This window comes from Berghia stephanieae, chromosome 6 (assembly GCF_034508935.2).
Source record: "Berghia stephanieae isolate SIO BIC M18660-M18661 chromosome 6, UCSD_Bste_1.3, whole genome shotgun sequence".
In the NCBI taxonomy this organism is placed as follows: Eukaryota; Metazoa; Mollusca; class Gastropoda; order Nudibranchia; family Aeolidiidae; genus Berghia; species Berghia stephanieae.
The window spans coordinates 49,099,994-49,118,924 of NC_088365.1; the positions used below are offsets into that span (position 1 = coordinate 49,099,994).

An 18,931-nucleotide genomic window follows, 5' to 3' on the forward strand; every position below is an offset into this window, starting at 1 on the left:
GTAGTTAGATGATAGATTTTGAACAAGTGTGAGAGGAGTTATTATTATTATTACAATTATCATTATTATTATTACTACTATCGTTGCTATTATTAAAGTTTAAAATAATGTAGTAAAACAAAAATAGCATTCAAAGAATGTTATTATTATCATCAAATTTGTAGAATTCTGTCATAATGTTAAATCACATTTTTAAAATGTTTAAATAATTCAGTGAAACTAAAATAGCATTTGAAAAGAGAGAGAAAACATTAATCAGTGCATTTATTTTTCTGGGAGTCTTTCAGAGGTTAAATACGAAAAAATGCATACATATGAAATTAAATCAAAAGACAGAGCATTCAAGGAGACAGATTTGAATTGGAGGGAGAGGGGGTGGGGGGGGCTTCTTTTGAGGAAAAAGATCATCCAACAAATTAACAGACCTGCCTACTACTGTTATAAACTGGGTGGGGTTCCCGATCTCCCACAGTGGGCAAGGAGGCACTCATTGTGTATTCTATACCCCTATATCTGTTTTCCAACTTGTTTTCTGTCTTTGTCTTGGAATGAGATTACTTGGTTTTGTCCTGGCCCTGACCGGATACCCTGGCTGGGAGGGAAACGGCCAAATGTATAGTTAGAGTTTTGAGAGATGATATTTTTTGTCTTGTAAATCATCTCTCTGTTTTTCACTTATTTTTTGTTTTACATATATATGATTTGGTGAGCATTTGAGTGTATTCTTCTGGCCCTGTGCTTGTGCAGTAAAGTGTAAGCTTATTCATTAATTTAAATATTGATTATATTATTGCTAGTATGGTCTAATTGCCCATTATCAGATTTAGTGCTGATAATCGTTTTTGCAGAACTGTACGCATTTTTTCAAAGTCTTATTCAGTTTGGCTCTCCATTGTACACATTTAAATGGGCTTAGGTGTCTGGATGAGACATTTTGGTGCCTTTTTACTTCTTTTTTTCTAATTTCTGGCACGTTGCCTTGAACCCACGACCTTTGAATCTGGATCTATCATGCTGGATATTTAAAATATGAATTTATATTTTATATTCTTTTAGGTCAGTTTGTTGGAATACAGAATGCGTTTGAAGAAACCTGCCACTACAACAGCATCTGAGACAAAGGCTTCTTCTGCTTCTTCTTCATCTTCATCGTCACCAATATCCCTTCCTTGCACAACTGTGACTCTCTCATCAGTTTGCGAGAAATTTCTGTCTTCTTCTCCCTCTTCCTCGTCAATTGGCTCCTACTCCTTATCGGCATCTTCATCTGCCTCAGCCACCAGCCCCCACAGAAGGCACAGTGGAAGCAGCAGCAGTGGCAGGATGCCAACTTTAGCAACTCTGCCATTGTTCAAATCAACAGAGAAGAAGAAAGGTGTGTAATAAAGTCTCATATTGTGTTGTTTCATGACCAGCTTATCATGTTTCAACTTCTGAACAATTATATTAAGAGTAATGACCCACACATGCAGTACTTGTCGAAACATGTATTGAAAGTATAGTTTCAAGTATTAAAAAATTGATAAACATTTTAGGCAGGCTAAGGAATTGCATTCATGCTCCTCAGTAAATCCATGTAAATTTGACTGATAAGTTAGATTTAGAATTCAGTCTATTTAGCCTTTACAATGCTTTACCTTTTTGAGACTTGATAGGTCACAAGTGATAGCACTCTTTCAAAAATGTTGTACTATTTTTTTAATTAGTAATTTCTTGGATAGAGAGTTTTGTTTTGGTTTTTTTTTTTGTATTTGTTTGGAGATTTTTTAATTGTTTTGGTTTTTTCAGTTGTTTTACTTTTTCAAAGTTGTTTCTGTTAACAATTTTTTTCTTGTATTTCTGATTTTTCTCGTCAAATTTGTTTTTTATTGTTTTTTATTTTAATATTAATAATTGATCAAAATCATTCATTTTACCTTATTTGCACTTTGCTTTACTTAATGTGTATTTCAAATTGAGTCTCTCTCTCTTCTTTTCTTTTTCTTTTCTAAATGATCCCATTTCTCTTCCAGAGGAGAAGAAATCCTCCAGGGAAAAAGAGAAGAAGAAAGTGAAACAACTGAGCCTGAGTGACAGACTTCGTTTGGAATTTGGCTTGGATGATTCGGCTGAAGACAAGGCTAAATCTGGTATGTGATTTTTTTAAATATTAATAGAGTAGGGTAGTGCTTATTCTTAGCAGCAATCAAGGCAAGAGAACAGATTCATAAGTTAGACGATAGTGAAGTAGGAGTGTTGAACAGAGGCGAGATCTAAGTCCCATCAAAGACTTATCTTTACCTCAATTGAAACCTTAAAGCTTTTTATGCCCAATGACATCAATATCAAGTGATAGGATTTTGATCAAAATGTGTAAACGGACCAAACACACATAATTGATGTTTGTTGATTATTGCACACATGCTGCACCGCCATGTTGATTGAGGAAGTGGGATTGTCTGCCATTGACTGGACTTGATAACAAATAAGTTACCTACCTGACCTTAATCTGATCGGCCAAAGTGTTTTCAGTCGGATTATAATTCAATCGGTTGTCCATTGTATTGAATCAGAGCAGATGGTGTCGATTAGTGTGATGTTTGGATCATAGAGTTGTAAATCTTCTTTGTTGTAATGGCTTGTTCCCAAAATCAGTATTCGGATCTGGAAACAAGAATTTCCAGATTATGATGTACAAATAAAGAAGAAATAAAAATCCTCCACTTGCCGGATAATGGAGACATCCAGATTGTGGGGTTAAAGATTAGAAAAACCTGACTGTATTGATTTTTTTACATATAGTCTATGACATTGTGGAAAAGTAGTTCTCTCTCTTATATTTTCAAATAAAATAAGCATTCTGTGGCTTATTCTCTGTCTTAATGTTAATTGTTGTTTGTCAAATAATGGATATAAAATCAAGCATACCCACACACCTGCTTTCCAAGTTAAATATTTATTAATTTGTTCTTTTTTTATTTTTGTGGATAAATATATCTAATAGAATTTTTTTTTTAATTTTTAAGCAATTGCCTTATATTATAAATTAATTTCTTCTCTTGTCTCAGATCCACCTGCATCTGCGGTTGATTCCAGTTCTGGAAAAGACGAGTCAATCCCACCTCCCCCTCCTCCACCCCATCCGCCACCATCCAGAACTTTTCCTTATCCATCCTCCTCTAAGAATGGATCTCGTCCATCCTCAAATTTTCCTGCAGCCGCCTCTTCGATTCCAAGTGCAAGTTTTGCTGGTAAGTACTGCCATAGGTCGGTTATCTTGGATGATCACAATGCATTGTATATCTCCATATAAACCCTGGTCATCCCCCAACAAGACAGGGTGATATTAAAGACCTGTTCTCTATTGCATAAATATGATATTAAAGAAATGTCGTTTTATTTTGTGAATGGTCTAGGAAATTAAAGTGTAGTCTACTGGACATTGAACACAGGTAAAAGAGATAAATCACCCAAGTTAAGCGCAGAGGATGTCCTCATAACAAATTTCTTCTTTTTCTTCTTTTCTCTTCCTCTTCTTTCTTTCTTTCTTTCTTTCTTTCTTTTTTTGAGTAATGTAAATGTTGCTGCTCAAAGCTCGAAGAAATAAATAACATTGTGAAATTGAATGTAAGCTTCAATTTATTATACGAAAACAAATAAAATGGACGTTTGAGGTTTCCCCTTTATCAACAAAACAGGATGAATGAAACACTTCAGATGAATAAGATAATTTTCGTATATTAAATTCAATCTTACATTCAATTTCACATTATTATTTATTTCTTTTTTTTTGGCGATGATTCGATTTACTCATGTTTATTTCTTGATAATTTGATATCCATGATAAATGCCGATACCATTATTTATTTTTAAATCAATGAGCTTTGTTAATTTCCAGAGGCTTTATTTTTTCATTGATTGTTTTGAGTTTTTATTCAAAGATTCCTGTGACGTTTTCAATGGTCGTTTTTTTGTTTTGTTTTTTTTTAATGATTTTATTCTTGCAAAAAACTTCTGTACGAATTGTGCTTGTCTAGTCTTCTTGCTGGCTCCATGTTGTAGCTTGCTTGCTTTTCTTTTTCTTTTTCCTTTTTTTTGTCTCTTATTCCTCAGTCATGGAAAGACGATCTTGTATTTTTCTTTGTACTTTTTATGACAATGTGCCTTCTCCAATTTTTTTCACTTTCATTTTCTTTTTGATCTTTTCTTTTTTTGTACATGATCCACATGATCCAAATTTAGCCTAAGTGAAATGAAATAACACATTTTTTTCCTTTCTTTTTCTCCTCAGCGCCATTGGTGAATGGGGCTTTGAGCGCACCCAGTCATTCAAGTCTTCTCCCTCAGCAACCGAGCATATCCTCCACATCTGTCTCCATGCCTCATAATGGAAAAGAAAGCAACAGTTACCCAACGCCCCCTCACTCTCACATACCACCATACCAGCAACCACCGTCATCAATATCGTCATCCTCGTCTACATCCTCATCTCTTAAGCAGTGGCCTCACCAGCACCACCACCACCACCCAGCCCCAGCACCCAGTTCTGTATTCCCCCCTGGTTCGTCATCTTCTGTCAATGCCCAACCAAGCTCTACAACTTCATTGCCTCCACCTCACACCCACCACCACCCACCTCCCCATCAACAGCCCCCTCCTCCTCATCATCCTCACCACCACCATCACCATCACCAGTTTAATCATCCCCATCCTCCTCAAACAAATTACAACAATGACTTTTTTCACACTGCACCATCACAACAGGTTCAACAACATGCCATAGTTAGTGGGAACACCATAGCAGATGACGATCCACCCCCACCGCCACCACCACCCCTCCCAAGAACACATCCACCACATCATCAATCATCATTGCCATTATCATCATCATCGTCATCCTCCTCATCACATCGTCGTTCAAGTTCATCTTCATCAGCATCATCATCATCATCCAATCGTCGTCATGATTCTAGTGACAGAAGTAAAAAGGCAGCATCATCATCATCATCTTCGTCATCATCATCATCATCATCATCACAACATTACTCTGATAAAAGAGGTCGATATTAATTGATTTATTAGTCATCTCTCTTTGTGCTCATCAAATCTTGTAAATAACCATTTGTTACTTTGTCTATCTATGTTTCTTCATGTTATGATAGACCAGCAATCATTATCATCTGTTATTAAAAAAAAAAAGTAAAAGGAAGATAAATTGTACATACGAATCCTGTTGTATATTTATGATATATTCATATTCTTTTTCTTTTTTTTTTTAAGATCTATTAAATTATATGTACTTATTACATGTACATTCAAGAAGTATGGTATCTAGAACCAATGTTTTATGAACAATTTTTTTCTGACCAATACATTATGGTAGAGATTATTTCGTCACTGTAGAACGTTTGTATCTATCTTGTCCTTTTTTTAATCTTTGATGCAATTTAATCTAAATGACACCTTTTCTTATTCAGAATTTGGGGCAAATTAATATAACATTTTCAAGATGTGTCCAGTGTCATTTTGACTTCGTTAGGGGGAAAAAGTGAGTCAATGAATAAATTTATAAAGGTTAACGTTATTTTTTTTCTATTACATTTTGATTTTTATTATGTTCGCAAAATGTCTACCTGTCATCAAAGTTTTACGCCAGTGCAAATATTTTCCTGGTCATTCCGGTTTGTAGCACATTTTAACTTTTATTTTTGTTGTTCCAATTTGAGTTGTAAGTGCTGCACCACTTCATAACAGAGGGAATGCTTATCCTTCATGCAGTCTTAACACATATTCGTCAATTTGCATGCTAGAGCAGAAGAGTTTCTCAAATTCATGATTCGACATTAATTTGAATGTAATTTTAGAACAAGGGACATTGCTTGTAAAGTATTTCATGCACTACGTAATCAATTTCATAGATTAGATTTATTTAAAAGCATGTAGTTAGCCGCACTATCAGAGCACAAAAGAGTATAAGAAATGTCGAGGCCATTATCAAAACACACTTAACAATCAGGGGTGGTACATGACACAGGATATATGCCCTCCCTTTTTTTTGTTGTCCAAGGCATCATATGATTAATACTAATAAAGTAAGGCAATGAGTACCGCTCATCTCTCTCCCGCGGGTGGTTGGATGGGAGCATCACCCTTGAATCATATACCTATGATGTTCGCATGGGTGTACGATCCGATAGTGATGTCATTTCTTCTTCTCTTTACTAGCCTATCCTGCTTCTTTGGTTTGTGATTGTATTTTTGACAGGGGATATTTTTTTTTCTGTAAATCTTCTGCCTGTTTGTTCTTGGTTATTTATAATTTAGCTTATGATATCTTTAGGTTATGATTTTGATTTACATTTGTACTATTTTTGTTAGATTGCTTGTTTTTTTGTTTCAGCGGTCTCTCATATAACCTCGCTTGTGTTGGAAGAGACCTAAAGCAACAAACTAAAAAAAACATCTCTCTCCCCTTTCCTCCGCCCCAACTGCCATCTCAACTTTTTTTTGCCTATGCCTTAGCTTGGTGTGCGGGTGGTTGGATGGGAGCATCACCCTTGAATCATATACCTATGATGTTCGCATGGGTGTACGATCCGATAGTGATGTCGTTTCTTCTTCTCTTTACTAGCCTATCCTGCTTCTTTGGTTTGTGATTGTATTTTTGACAGGGGATATTTTTTTTCCTGTAAATCCTCTGCCTGTTTGTTCTTGGTTATTTATAATTTAGCTTATGATATCTTTAGGTTATGCTTTTGATTGACATTTGTACTATTTTTGTTAGATTGCTTGTTTTTTTGTTTCAGCGGTCTCTCATATAACCTCAATTGTGTTGGAAGAGACCTAAAGCAACAAACAAACAAAAACTTAGCTTGGTGTTATCATTAAGACAAGAGAACTAGCAGGTGGGGAGGAGTGAAGAAACTTAATAAGAGCTTCAAAGGCATGCATGTAATGGTGGGAGGGGGTGGAGTGAGAGAGAAAAGTTTACATGAGCTTGATTAGCAACTAGCGTGGGCATCACCCTTGAATCATATACCTATGATGTTCGCATGGGTGTACGATCCGATAGTGATGTCGTTTCTTCTTCTCTTTACTAGCCTATCCTGCTTCTTTGGTTTGTGATTGTATTTTTGACAGGGGATATTTTTTTTCTGTAAATCTTCTGCCTGTCTGTTCTTGGTTATTTATAATTAAACTTATGATATCTTTAGGTTATGATTTTGATTTACATTTGTACTATTTTTGTTGGATTGCTTGTTTTTTTGTTTCAGCGGTCTCTCATATAACCTCAATTGTGTTGGAAGAGACCTAAAGCAACAAACAAACAAAAAAAAAGCGTGGGCATGAATGTAATGAGGAAAGAGGGAGAGATGATATTGTTAATGGTATGTAAAAATTACAAAGAAATTGCTGGAAATAAATTTGGGACATTGATCTCTTTAAGTGTGGTAATTTGAGAACTGTTCAATGAATACTTGTTTGACTGTATTTTTTAAAAATGTGCCTTAATGTATTTTCAAATTAAAAGTCAAAAAAATAAAAATCAACACAAAATTTAAGTTATACACAAACCTCTCATAAAGTCAGCATAAAGGTGGGTAATAGAGAGCCAGATTTTACAGAAAAGATGACGCGTTAATACTTTAACATTTTTTCCATGACAAAGAACAGCAATAGGAAAAGGAATAGAAACTTCAATTTATTAAAACGAAAACAGATAATGTGGACATTTTGGGTTCTTTAGTTTTCTATTCATCTGTTTTCATTCGATTGACACTTCCATTCTATTTCCTATTGCCTTTCTGGGTGGGGTTCTTACCTCCCATAGTGGGCAGGGAGGAACTTATTGTGTCTTCTATCCCCCTATATATGTTTTCCAACTTGCATTCTGTCTTTGTCTTGGAATGAGATTGCTTGGTATTGTCCTGGCCCTGGTCGGGGTCCTGGCTGGGAGGGAAACAGTCGAATGCATAGTTATTGTTTTGGGAGATGATATTTTTTCCCTTGTAAATCATCTCTCTGTTATGTATTATTATATTTGTTCTAATTTATAATGTAAGCATTTGAGTGTATTCCTCTTAGTGGGGGCCGTGCTTGTGTCCGGATGAGACTTATTGGTGATCTCAAACTAAGAACATTGATGGTATGCTCTTGGAATCTACATCTGATCCCTATTTGTTCCCAGTTCCCCTTTGTCTTACTTTTTCTTGGATGCTTTAATTGTAATTCTAGAACTTTTTACTGTCCCAATTTCTTCTTTTTACTGGCGCTGCTATAACCTAAATGTGTTGCAAGCGCCGTAAAACCCTTTAAAAAAAAACAACAAAAAAGCCTATTGCCTTTTATTCCTTCGAGCTTCAAGCAGCAACAGTTTCATTACAACCTATAAAAAGAGCAACAAAAGACAATGCAAAAAGTACAGACACAGTACTCTGTATACCTAAAACATTAATCATTTAATATTGCGACACAAACCTGTCAATGCTTTGAATCATATTCGTTCATAAATTAACAAACAAAATCCCCAATGGACAGCTTGATCATTTTATTTTTAGTTTATTTCATATTAGGATTGATGTAGATATAGCTTTTGCAACAAACACATAGAAGAACTTTAATAAAGCAATTAGGGTAGAGTTGTAGAATGTCTCGAACTCGTGTTCTTGTGGTAAGAGGCAATGTTAGCATTGACATTGACATAACTTGCCATTAGTTTTAGGCAAATAGTCGTTTACTATGACATGATTTACCCAAGCACATGTGTAGGCTGCTTTCTTTGCATTGTTCATTTTTATACTTTAAGGGATTTCAATTGAATATTGCAAATGAATAAATTTGCTTAGCTGTAGACTGTCCCAATAGCCTAATAGAGGGATGAAATATATGAACAAAATTCTGTTCCCTAGGAGTTAGTTGCAATTCGCAGGTTTCCTAGGAGTTCCTGCTTATAACAGAAATGTTTCTCATTGCTGGCAATTTATAATATGTATGTGTTTCATTTTTTTTTTTAATTAATTGTTCACCGGGGTATATGCGATATTAGTAAATTTCAATGTGTTTTTGTTTGTGTTACCTTTTTTGTGCAAACTTCTCTTTTTTCAATTGTTTTAATTCTGCCATATTTTAGTGTACTTATGGAAGCTTGCTTCCTAGCTTTTTATTTTCTCTACTAAAAAAAATAAAAACTATTTCGATATAGGGGTCCATCAATGTAAACTTTATGTGACGCATCAAAATAAAGTATTTTCATTGGATTGGTCTTCCATTATATGATGTATTATTGTTGGAGTTATCTTGGCCTTAAATAGGAAAGAAAAAATGCATATTCTTAGAGGTGGAATTGTTTGCAAACTAAGCCATCGATATATAAAAATATGTTTTCGGCTTAACTGTGGTTTTGACAATGGAGCGAGATATCATGGAAAATTTTGATGACTCGTCAAAAAAAAATGGCTTTCTTACTTGTTGCTTTGTCTTACAATTTGCATTTTCAAATTCTGTTTTACTTTTTTTGCCAATGCCTTGAAGATAATGAGATATTGCGCCTTGAATAGGACTTTTTTTTTTTTCATCTATAGTAAACTGAAGGAGCTTTTTGTTATTTCCTAAGGGAAAATTGTGTGATTTTCTTTTTTAAAGGTATTGGACTAGAATATTTTTCTTATTTTGTTTTGTTTATTTTAACAATCTCAATTTGACCATTTACTCATTTTGTGACTTGTGGATACTTATAATGATGACATTGTTGTTATTACTCCGTGTTGCTGAATTGTGTGATCTTTTTATAATTTTTTTTTAAATCTTATTACATACATATTTGTTAGAATGACGGGAGTAAGAGAGCTGCATAGAACAAATGGATCCCGTTCGTTGTAATATACTGTGAGAGTGATGATTTGCTTGTACAAAGCCATTTTATACATGTTCTTTTTTTTTTCTTTGTAAAAAATATTAAATGAAAAGTGTATATTATGCCCCCTCTTTTATGTTCTAAAAATGCCATGCTATTGCTTAATAAAAAAAAAATTAAACAATAAAAATAAATACCTACATGCATACCACGGACTTGTCCCTTTTATTTCGTACTAAGTTTAGAATAACAGGAAAATTGGGTCTTTTGACTCACTGGGGAGATAAGGATGTATTTGTGATTGTGCGGCGATGTGGTATGATACCCATCATCCAATTGGAAGGTCTTGGGCGGGCATAGTTGAGTCATTGGAGAAGGCTCTTTACTCAAATTATCTCACCGAACTCTGGTGTAAGATTAATACATGGCCGTTAACAGCGTTCTCTCTGTCGGAAAAAAAAATGTAATATCGCCTAACAGTCGTGTCTCGTCCAACAAGTCCGTTGTTCCTATTGGCTAGGGATCCCTTATAAAGCGCTATGAGTACGTTTGGTGGATATTGCGCTATATGAATGCTCAGTTTTTGTTGTTGCTTGTTTTTTGTGTGACTGTTTCACTTTGATGTCGATTGTGACGGCAATATAGGTAAAAATTCATTCAAGAACGGACTGGATTTGAATGAGATGTCATTTTCGAAAAGCTGAAACTGAAAACTATATGCAATGAGGAAGAGAGAAGAGATGGGGGGGGGGGGGGGGTCCCGATAGCTCAGTTGGTAGAGCACTCGCTTCAAACGCAAAAGGCAGATATCGATCCCTGGTGCAGTTGAAATGTTCTGACCCCCCTTTCCATCCAGCAGTGATTGGGTAGCTGGACTGGATCTGTTAGGTCTGGCGGCAAAGAGTGGGTGACGCCGCAGGGTTTCCTCCGATGTCAAGTGGCTGCCATTAAACGCGACCTTGATCTAAGTCGATTGGCCCTCACCAGAACACAAGACATACATAGGCGCTTTAAAAAAAAAAAAATTTTTAAATATATATATATTTATAAAGCGTTTTACAACGTATCCAAAGCATTACCTCAACGGGCGGAGGTGGGTGACGCCGCAGGGTATCCATTGATGCCGAGTGGCTGCCATTAGAAGACAAGTCCCTGACATTAGTCTATTGGCCGTCAGCATAACGCACTTGAGGTAGGGGGGGGGGAGGGGGCTAAGGCCGTCACCCAGTGACATCTATACATATGAAGTCCTAGCCGTCACCCCATCCAATCGTAGCCATCGTAATAACGTAATAATATTACGATGGCTACGATCCAATCCCGCAGGGTATCCATCCACTGATGTCGAGTGGCCGCCGTTGAACAAGTCACCCTAGACTAGAGGTCACCCGGTGTCTTCTCTTACTGGCGTGGAATATGGTCCAGAGGAAACGACCTCCCGCCCTAGGAAACTGTATTCTTCCAAATCGATCTCCATCTCGTAAATCCCTTTAGAAACGGGTACGGTATGTAGGCAATGGTCCTCGTCCGCATCATGTTATCTAATTGAACGCCCATGTTGGACATCGGGGTTTAGAGGTGGAAAGGGGGGGGGGGGGAGGGATGAATTGCTCTCATCGCCCTCCCCCATGAGAAATTGGGTTATCAGACCTGCAAATAAGTATACGGCTGTATCACCAGAATGTCTCGTGCTTTTTACCTATCCAAAATGTCATGCAGTGTGAAAATGTGAACAAGAGAAAGTTTTAAACCAACAGAATGAAATCATCAATGAAAGAACAGAATATAAATGTGAAAATTAAAATAAGATAACGTAAGATCACCTGTCTGAAGACTGGATAGATAAACGATACTTACCAAAGTTGAAGTTTGTCTGTTATTCTACAACACTGGTCGATTGTGAATTCATTTGAGTGATGAACCATCCATTTACCGATCACACTTTAAATTTTGAGCGGGCTACTATATGAGCCCAGATACTACCCAACTCTAACATAAACTGCTCATGGATTGTATGAAGATAATATAAATCTATCACCAGAACTAGAGGGGAGGGTATATTATGATAATTATGGTAAGGGAGGGCAAATGAATTCACAATCGACCAGTGTTGTAGAATAACAGACAAACTTCAACTTTGGTAAGTATCGTTTATCTATCCATTCTACAACACAATTGGTCGAATTGTGAATTCATATGAGACTTCAAAGTCATATAGTAGCACGCGATGTAAAACGATGAAGACCCACAAAATATTATCGCTTCAAGACTAACTAAATGAATCGTAAAATATAATGAAATATCCGCTACATTATTAGTCCAAATCAACGAATCCATTATGCTTAATGCATACCACCCTTTGTGGCAATAGGTAAGGTCTGTTGTACGAAGAGAGTAATTGATATCCCGAGTTACACATGCATGCACCCTACAGAAACACCTAAACTGTAGCTTCCGTAAAATAGCCTGACTCTACCAAATATTTCAGTCAAAAGTGAAGGCCATGGTCATACCACCAAAAGTGAACAAATCGTTGATTTTATACAACAGTTCAACCAACAGGGTAGTATTTATGTTCCCTGGCCACTCCTAACAACAAAACACCAGTCGACGCAATTGTCTTAAATGACGTCAAAATTACATGGGAGTCGGACTATAATAATCATTCCAGTAACACCACAAGCTAATAATATAAGTCAAACATTAGCACGTAGCAGCGATGATGGCACGTAGACAACAAGCAAGTCCTCGGGCTGGGATCAGAACCTCCATAACATAGAGGCGACAGTTTATAACTCATAAGGCCTCTGGATCCATCCCTAAGGCCATTAACTCGCTCAACCCTAAAACTGACTATATCCGTAGTTTAACAGGGTTACTTTTGCCCCATGCCTATTTATTACGTATTTTATGCGACAAATTATAGGCGTAGTATCAAAGCTAATGTTTTTAGTTTTACATGTTAATGGTGGTTGAACAAAAATGTCTATGTATATGCTCATTTTTAATATATCCAATTTTGAAAAGTAGCAAAAAATTCTAGGATTGAGTGAGTTAAAACACAAGCTAATCCTGCCTTGATTAGGCATAAATACTAGAATATGCATCAATCAAGCCCGAATCAACAAAGCCCACCTAAATACAATCGAACAAGTACAAAGAAAATCTTCGTGAATGTCACCAACTGGAACTCAAACCAGGAAGAATCATCCCCATACTAGGTTAAAGTAAGTGACTCACATTACAGAATAAGAGATTAACTCCTACCAGCGTTCACACCAGAAACCAACATCGGACACGCCCGAAACCTGAAGTTCTGACAAACCGACCAGTCCCATCAGTCATAACAGGCATGCCTGCCCAAGCCGAAAGACAATTGCCTAATCGGACCTGTTCACCAATTAAAATGTTTAAGATACTACATTAGTTTCTCCTTTCACCTTCATAAACATCCATCTGTCTTCACTCCTTGTCAATAAGATGTGACTCAGACAGCCTCATCCTCCTCATCCTCTTCACCATCACCAACGCTATTATCATCATCCTCATCATCATCTCATCATCATTCCTCACACGTCCCTAATCCTCATCGTCACCAGTTTCCCCCTGGTGCAGCTTTGTAACCAAATATACAAAGACCTCCATGGAAGAATCTGACAAATTCTGCTCCGGCCCACTTAAATAATAAAATGAACTAAATATAACGATATCCGTGTCACGTCATGTGTATATTACACTATGCTGGAAACTAAGACTGCCGCAAATCGTGGGTCGATGCGTCTTTTGCATTTAAACGGGAATCAAGACCCATGTTGTATGTATGCATTAAAAAATTATATACAAAATAGTTGCTAAAAATCCCAAACAATTTCAATCGAAACAAGGGAAAATATACTGTAGGTCATTGTATATTAACAACACTGATAAAAACTTAAGTATAAAAGTTAGTGCATCAGCCTCACAACCATAAGTCGTTACCCATAGTCTCCAATCAATAAAGATCTAGAATCTAATATCATCAGAAATTCTTTCCAGAGATGGCAAAACTGTTGAAAACCAGCTCCCCCTTTATCCAGCGCAAATGTCTGATCGAAGGACTCCCTACTAAGTATGAAAATGTTAAACCACCTAGGTTAATGGTCCAAGTAACATAAAATGTTGTCAAATCAACCAATACAGAGTGTTAAGTAATGCCACTCTGAGTGAATACACCACGGCTCTTATTAAAGAGCGCCTGTCTAACGCCATATGTAAGGAGTGTCTATAAAATATCTAGTTTAAAAAGATGTGAACAAAAAATCCAACCAGGTCTATTAAGGATATGTATAATCCAAAATCAAGAGGTAAACCACCCCTACACAACAGATATCCCTGACACCCAGTATGCAAAGTTAGGTAATCCAGCAGAGATATATGACTAAGCGCATACTATCCCTGGCCCCGGGCAAAGCTGAGGAAGCCATTCACAAAAAACCCAAAAGTTATCAGGGTCATCAAGGCACTTTGACCCTAGCAAATAACTGCCCACCTTACAAAGTCTAAAAATCAGGCAAACAGTGATAGTTGACTGAGTGCATACTATCCCTGGTCCGGAACAGAGGCTGACTAACAGTCAAAGCCCCGTCCCATACTACTATCCCTGTTCCGGAACTGAGGCTGACTAACAGTCAAATCCCCGTCCCATACTATCCCTGGTCCGGAACCGAGGCTGACAAACAGTCAAAGCCCCGTCCCATACTATCCCTGGTCCGGAACCGAGGCTGACTAGCAGTCAAAGCCCGTCCCATACTATCCCTGGTCCGGAACCGAGGCTGACAAACAGTCAAAGCCCCGTCCCATACTATCCCTGGTCCGGAACAGAGGCCGACTAACAGTCAAAGCCCCGACCGAATAAAAATCAGACGTAAATAGATCGTTTGATACAAACAATCTGGCTGATGAGGCCTAGACAAAGCACCTGACATCTATGGTCAGAGTAGTCTAAAGTATAACGGCAGAAAACCGTGCCGGTGACAGGTGACTTAGTGCACACTACCCCCGGGCCAGGACAAAAGATTAAGCACCTAGAGTCCCGTAGGTCATTAGAGACGTAATGACAGTAAAAAAGGATGATCAATCCTGGACATATAAGCTATGTCCGGAACCTCACAAGAGGGTTCCCTGGCATTGACAAACTTTACCTATGCCTGCTCCAAACGCAAATACCACGAGCGAAGCAGCATAGATCTACCTGAAAAATAAAAATAAAATATAACTATAGTATGACCCAAGCATTTGAGACACAAAACCGTCTCAAATGTCTAAAATATGAATGCCAAAAGAGCTAAAAAACGGCAGAAAACCGTACCATTGATAGATGACTTGCTTAGTCAATACTATCTCCGGTCCAGGGCCAAAGGCTTAGGCAGCCAGAGTCTGGAAATGATGTGGGTCATACATAAAGATTGCTTGATACAAACAATCTGGCTGATGAGGCCTAGACAGAGCCTCAGACATCTAATGTCTGGGTTGTCTAACGTATAACGGCAGAAAACCGTGCCGGTGACAAGTGACTTAGTGCACACTACCCCGGCCAGGACAAAAGATTAAGCACCTAGAGTCCCGTAGGTCATTAGAGTCGTAATGACAGTGAAAAAGGATGATCAATCCTGGACATAATATAAGGTATGTTCGGAACCTCACAAGAGGGTTCCTTAGCATTGCTATTTGTACCAATGACTATTCCAAACGCCAAAAACACGAGTGGAAATCTCATAGGTATCCCTATCCAAACCCAACAATCCCTATGCAGTGAGTAAATATCCAACAATTATAATGTGTGCTATCTCACATGATGAAAAATTGAAATAAATGTTCTCTCACCTGTATGCTCCAGGCCCAAAGATTAAGCTTATGTAGTTCGTTAGAATAGTAACGACAGTAAGAAAGGATTATCGATCCTGGACATAATATAAGCTATGTCCGGAACCCCACAAAGAGGTTTCATGTCATTGACAAATTATTCCTATGCCTGCCCCTAAACACAAATAGGACGAGCGAAGCACCATAAATCTACATCAAAATAAATAAATAAAAATAACTATTGTATGACCCAAACATTTGAGACACAAAACCGTCTCAAATGTCTAAAATATGAATGCCAAAAGAGCTAAAATACGGCAGAAAACCGTACCGTTGATAGATGACATGCTTTGTCAATACTATCTCCGGTCCAGGGCCAAAGGCTTAGGCAGCCAGAGTCTGGAAATGATGTGGGTCATACATAAAGATTGCTTGATACAAACAATCTGGCTGATGAGGCCTAGACAGAGCCTCGGACATCTAATGTCTGGGTTGTCTAACGTATAACGGCAGAAAACCGTGCCGGTGACAGGTGACTTAGTGCACACTACCCCCGGGCCAGGACAAAAGATTAAGCACCTAGAGTCCCGTAGGTCATTAGAGACGTAATGACAGTGAAAAAGGATAATCAATCCTGGACATATAAGCTATGTCCGGAACCTCACAAGAGGGTTCCCTGGCATTGACAAACTTTACCTATGCCTGCTCCAAACTCAAATAGTATGAGCGAAGCAGCATAGATCTACATCAGAGAGAAAAACTAACTAATGTATGACCCACGCATATGAGATAAAAATCGTCTCAAATGTCTAACATATGAATGTCAAAAGAGCTAAAAAACGGCAGAAAACCGTACCATTGATAGATGACTTGCTTAGTCAATACTATCTCCGGTCCAGGGCCAAAGGCTTAGGCAGCCAGAGTCTGGAAATGATGTGGGTCATACATAAAGATTGCTTGATACAAACAATCTGGCTGATGAGGCCTAGACAGAGCCTCAGACATCTAATGTCTGGGTTGTCTAACGTATAACGGCAGAAAACCGTGCCGGTGACAGGTGACTTAGTGCACACTACCCCGGGCCAGGACAAAAGATTAAGCACCTAGAGTCCCGTAGGTCATTAGAGTCGTAATGACAGTGAAAAAGGATGATCAATCCTGGACATATAAGCTATGTCCGAAACCTCACAAGAGGGTTCCATAGTCTGGCGTGTTGCACCTATGACTTCTCCAAACGTGAATACACGGGTGAGGACAGCCGAGGTCTAACCATCAAAAAAATATTCCTCGAGAGAAAACAACTTTACACTGAACCCAAGACTAAATTAATCAATCCTCGGTGCTAATATAGTAATCCTATTTCATTCCAGTCCACTCGTACTAAACTGAATCTATTATCATTAGAATATGCCAATATAAAAACAGATAGATATGTGTGTGTAATGGATAAAGCAGATACAGAATGTTTGTATACATATAATACACTAGTCAATTGTTAGTACCACTAACTGTTAGATTCTCTGTCATACTACCATAACAGTGTAAAGCTGAGAAAATTGATGATATACTAAGACCTTCTATCTTCTCACGTAATAAACCATGCTAGCAGCTACAAAAAATCATTCTCCCACACTAGCATAGTAGGTATCGAGAGCAAAAAGCCTATGCTCCTCTCTTAGTAACGAAATACCGTAGTAATAAATTAAGGCTCCTGATTGAAAAAAGGTGCAAAATCATCAGTATAATATATGCCATCGTAAAAGCATCTAATGAAATATTGAACAATTGACACGTGTCTATGCTCCTGATAGAAAAACAAAAACAAACAAAAAACAAAAATGATATATCGTCATTATAATATGCCATCATAACAGCATATAATGAGTATTGAAAAAATGTCAGTGTCTGTATATATAAACCAGTTCCAATAAATCATTGTTGTCATATTAGTCCTATATTAGGCATAGAGAAGACAAAATCTTGAAGTCTTCGTTCCAATCCTTTGTAACAAAAAGCTGTGCTAAGATATGCCCCCTGAGTGAATGGAGGTCCACCATCATGGCATAAAGAAGAAACATATATAGTCTTGTGAGGGTGTGAGATGGCTTCGTTGTTAGAAATCAACAGACGCATTGCCAAATAGACTAGAAATTCTCCAAAGTAATCCGACCCTAAGGAAATGCGATCATATTATAGACGGTCATATTTACATACAAATAAGATCTTATAATATATATATATATATATATATATATATATATATATATATATATATATATATATATATATATAATAGCGCAAATCCACTAAATGTGTTCAGAGCGCTTTACAAAGGGTCACTGTCCAACAGCAACATTTAAAATGTAGAACGCTACTAGATGTCAATGATATTGGTCGATATTACCAAATTCCCAAACAGCACGTTAATGGTCAAATACACATTTTACACCTGAGTAGGTGAGAGAAAGCAACAAGTATATAATATAGTAAATCATTGGGAATGTGAAAAAAGAGCCTTTCCCGAGCACTCAACTATACCCCTAAGCAAGGCTGGAATCCGACACCTTCCGATGCGACCGCGAGTGTCATATCACAAGGCCACATAGCATAGCCGCACATTATAAACATTTTGTCAATATTTTTTAATCCGCGGATAATTGGTTATGAGTAGATAATCGTTACAGGTCTAGCTCACATAGCCTCCATCATAGTTTCTCACATGTCGGTAAAGAGAATAATAACTGGATAACAAGGCCCATAACTCATCCATTCTATGTTCCTCAGCATAATCATAAAGAGCCGATAGTAACCGAATTACCCCGTTCCAAAACGAACTTAAGCCAAAACATGTGAGAACCTCATGCGACGATAGAGCTGCTAGCAAGGCCTTCGTATAGATGTCGCTGGCTGCTAGCCATAGATGTCAGAAGATATGCCCCATTAAAAATATAGATAACGATTAAAAAATCGCCATTCTTCCCCCGAAGCCAACGGCACATAATAACAACGAAAAACCATAATTATTATTGCCTAAGAATTATGGTTCCAAAAATAAATAGCATCATTGCAGTGCAATTGAAATAAATACACCGAAGTACTCTCAGGTTAGCCATATCGCCTCTTGTATAAACATTACATTATTCAACATCAACCAAGCAACTCCGCGCCATAATGATCCCGCACAGTCACAACAATAGCCAAGGCCGCTTTAACTCTAAAATTCAACCCGCCAATAGCGACAACCACCAAATATCCATG

The 18,931-nt window shown here is 37.5% G+C and overlaps 1 protein-coding gene across 2 annotated transcripts in view; it reads left to right on the plus strand.

Annotated features, from left to right (window-relative positions):
- The window catches only part of LOC144975182 (uncharacterized), a 32,154-nt gene extending 22,116 nt beyond the window's left edge, over positions 1-10,038 (plus strand). The window contains exons 22-26 of one of the 2 annotated variants that reach the window (XR_013645877.1): positions 1,057-1,375; positions 2,013-2,129; positions 3,048-3,230; positions 4,271-6,505; positions 6,851-10,038. Coding sequence is in view for 1 of the 2 variants with exons in the window: in XM_078918993.1 (XP_078775119.1) it covers positions 1,057-1,375; positions 2,013-2,129; positions 3,048-3,230; positions 4,271-5,049 (1,398 nt within the window). In the remaining variant the exon portion in view is untranslated. Of the gene's footprint in view, positions 1-1,056; positions 1,376-2,012; positions 2,130-3,047; positions 3,231-4,270 lie in introns of both variants that reach the window. The other variant, XM_078918993.1, reaches the window with a different exon arrangement.
- Positions 10,039-18,931: the final 8,893 nt, after the last annotated feature.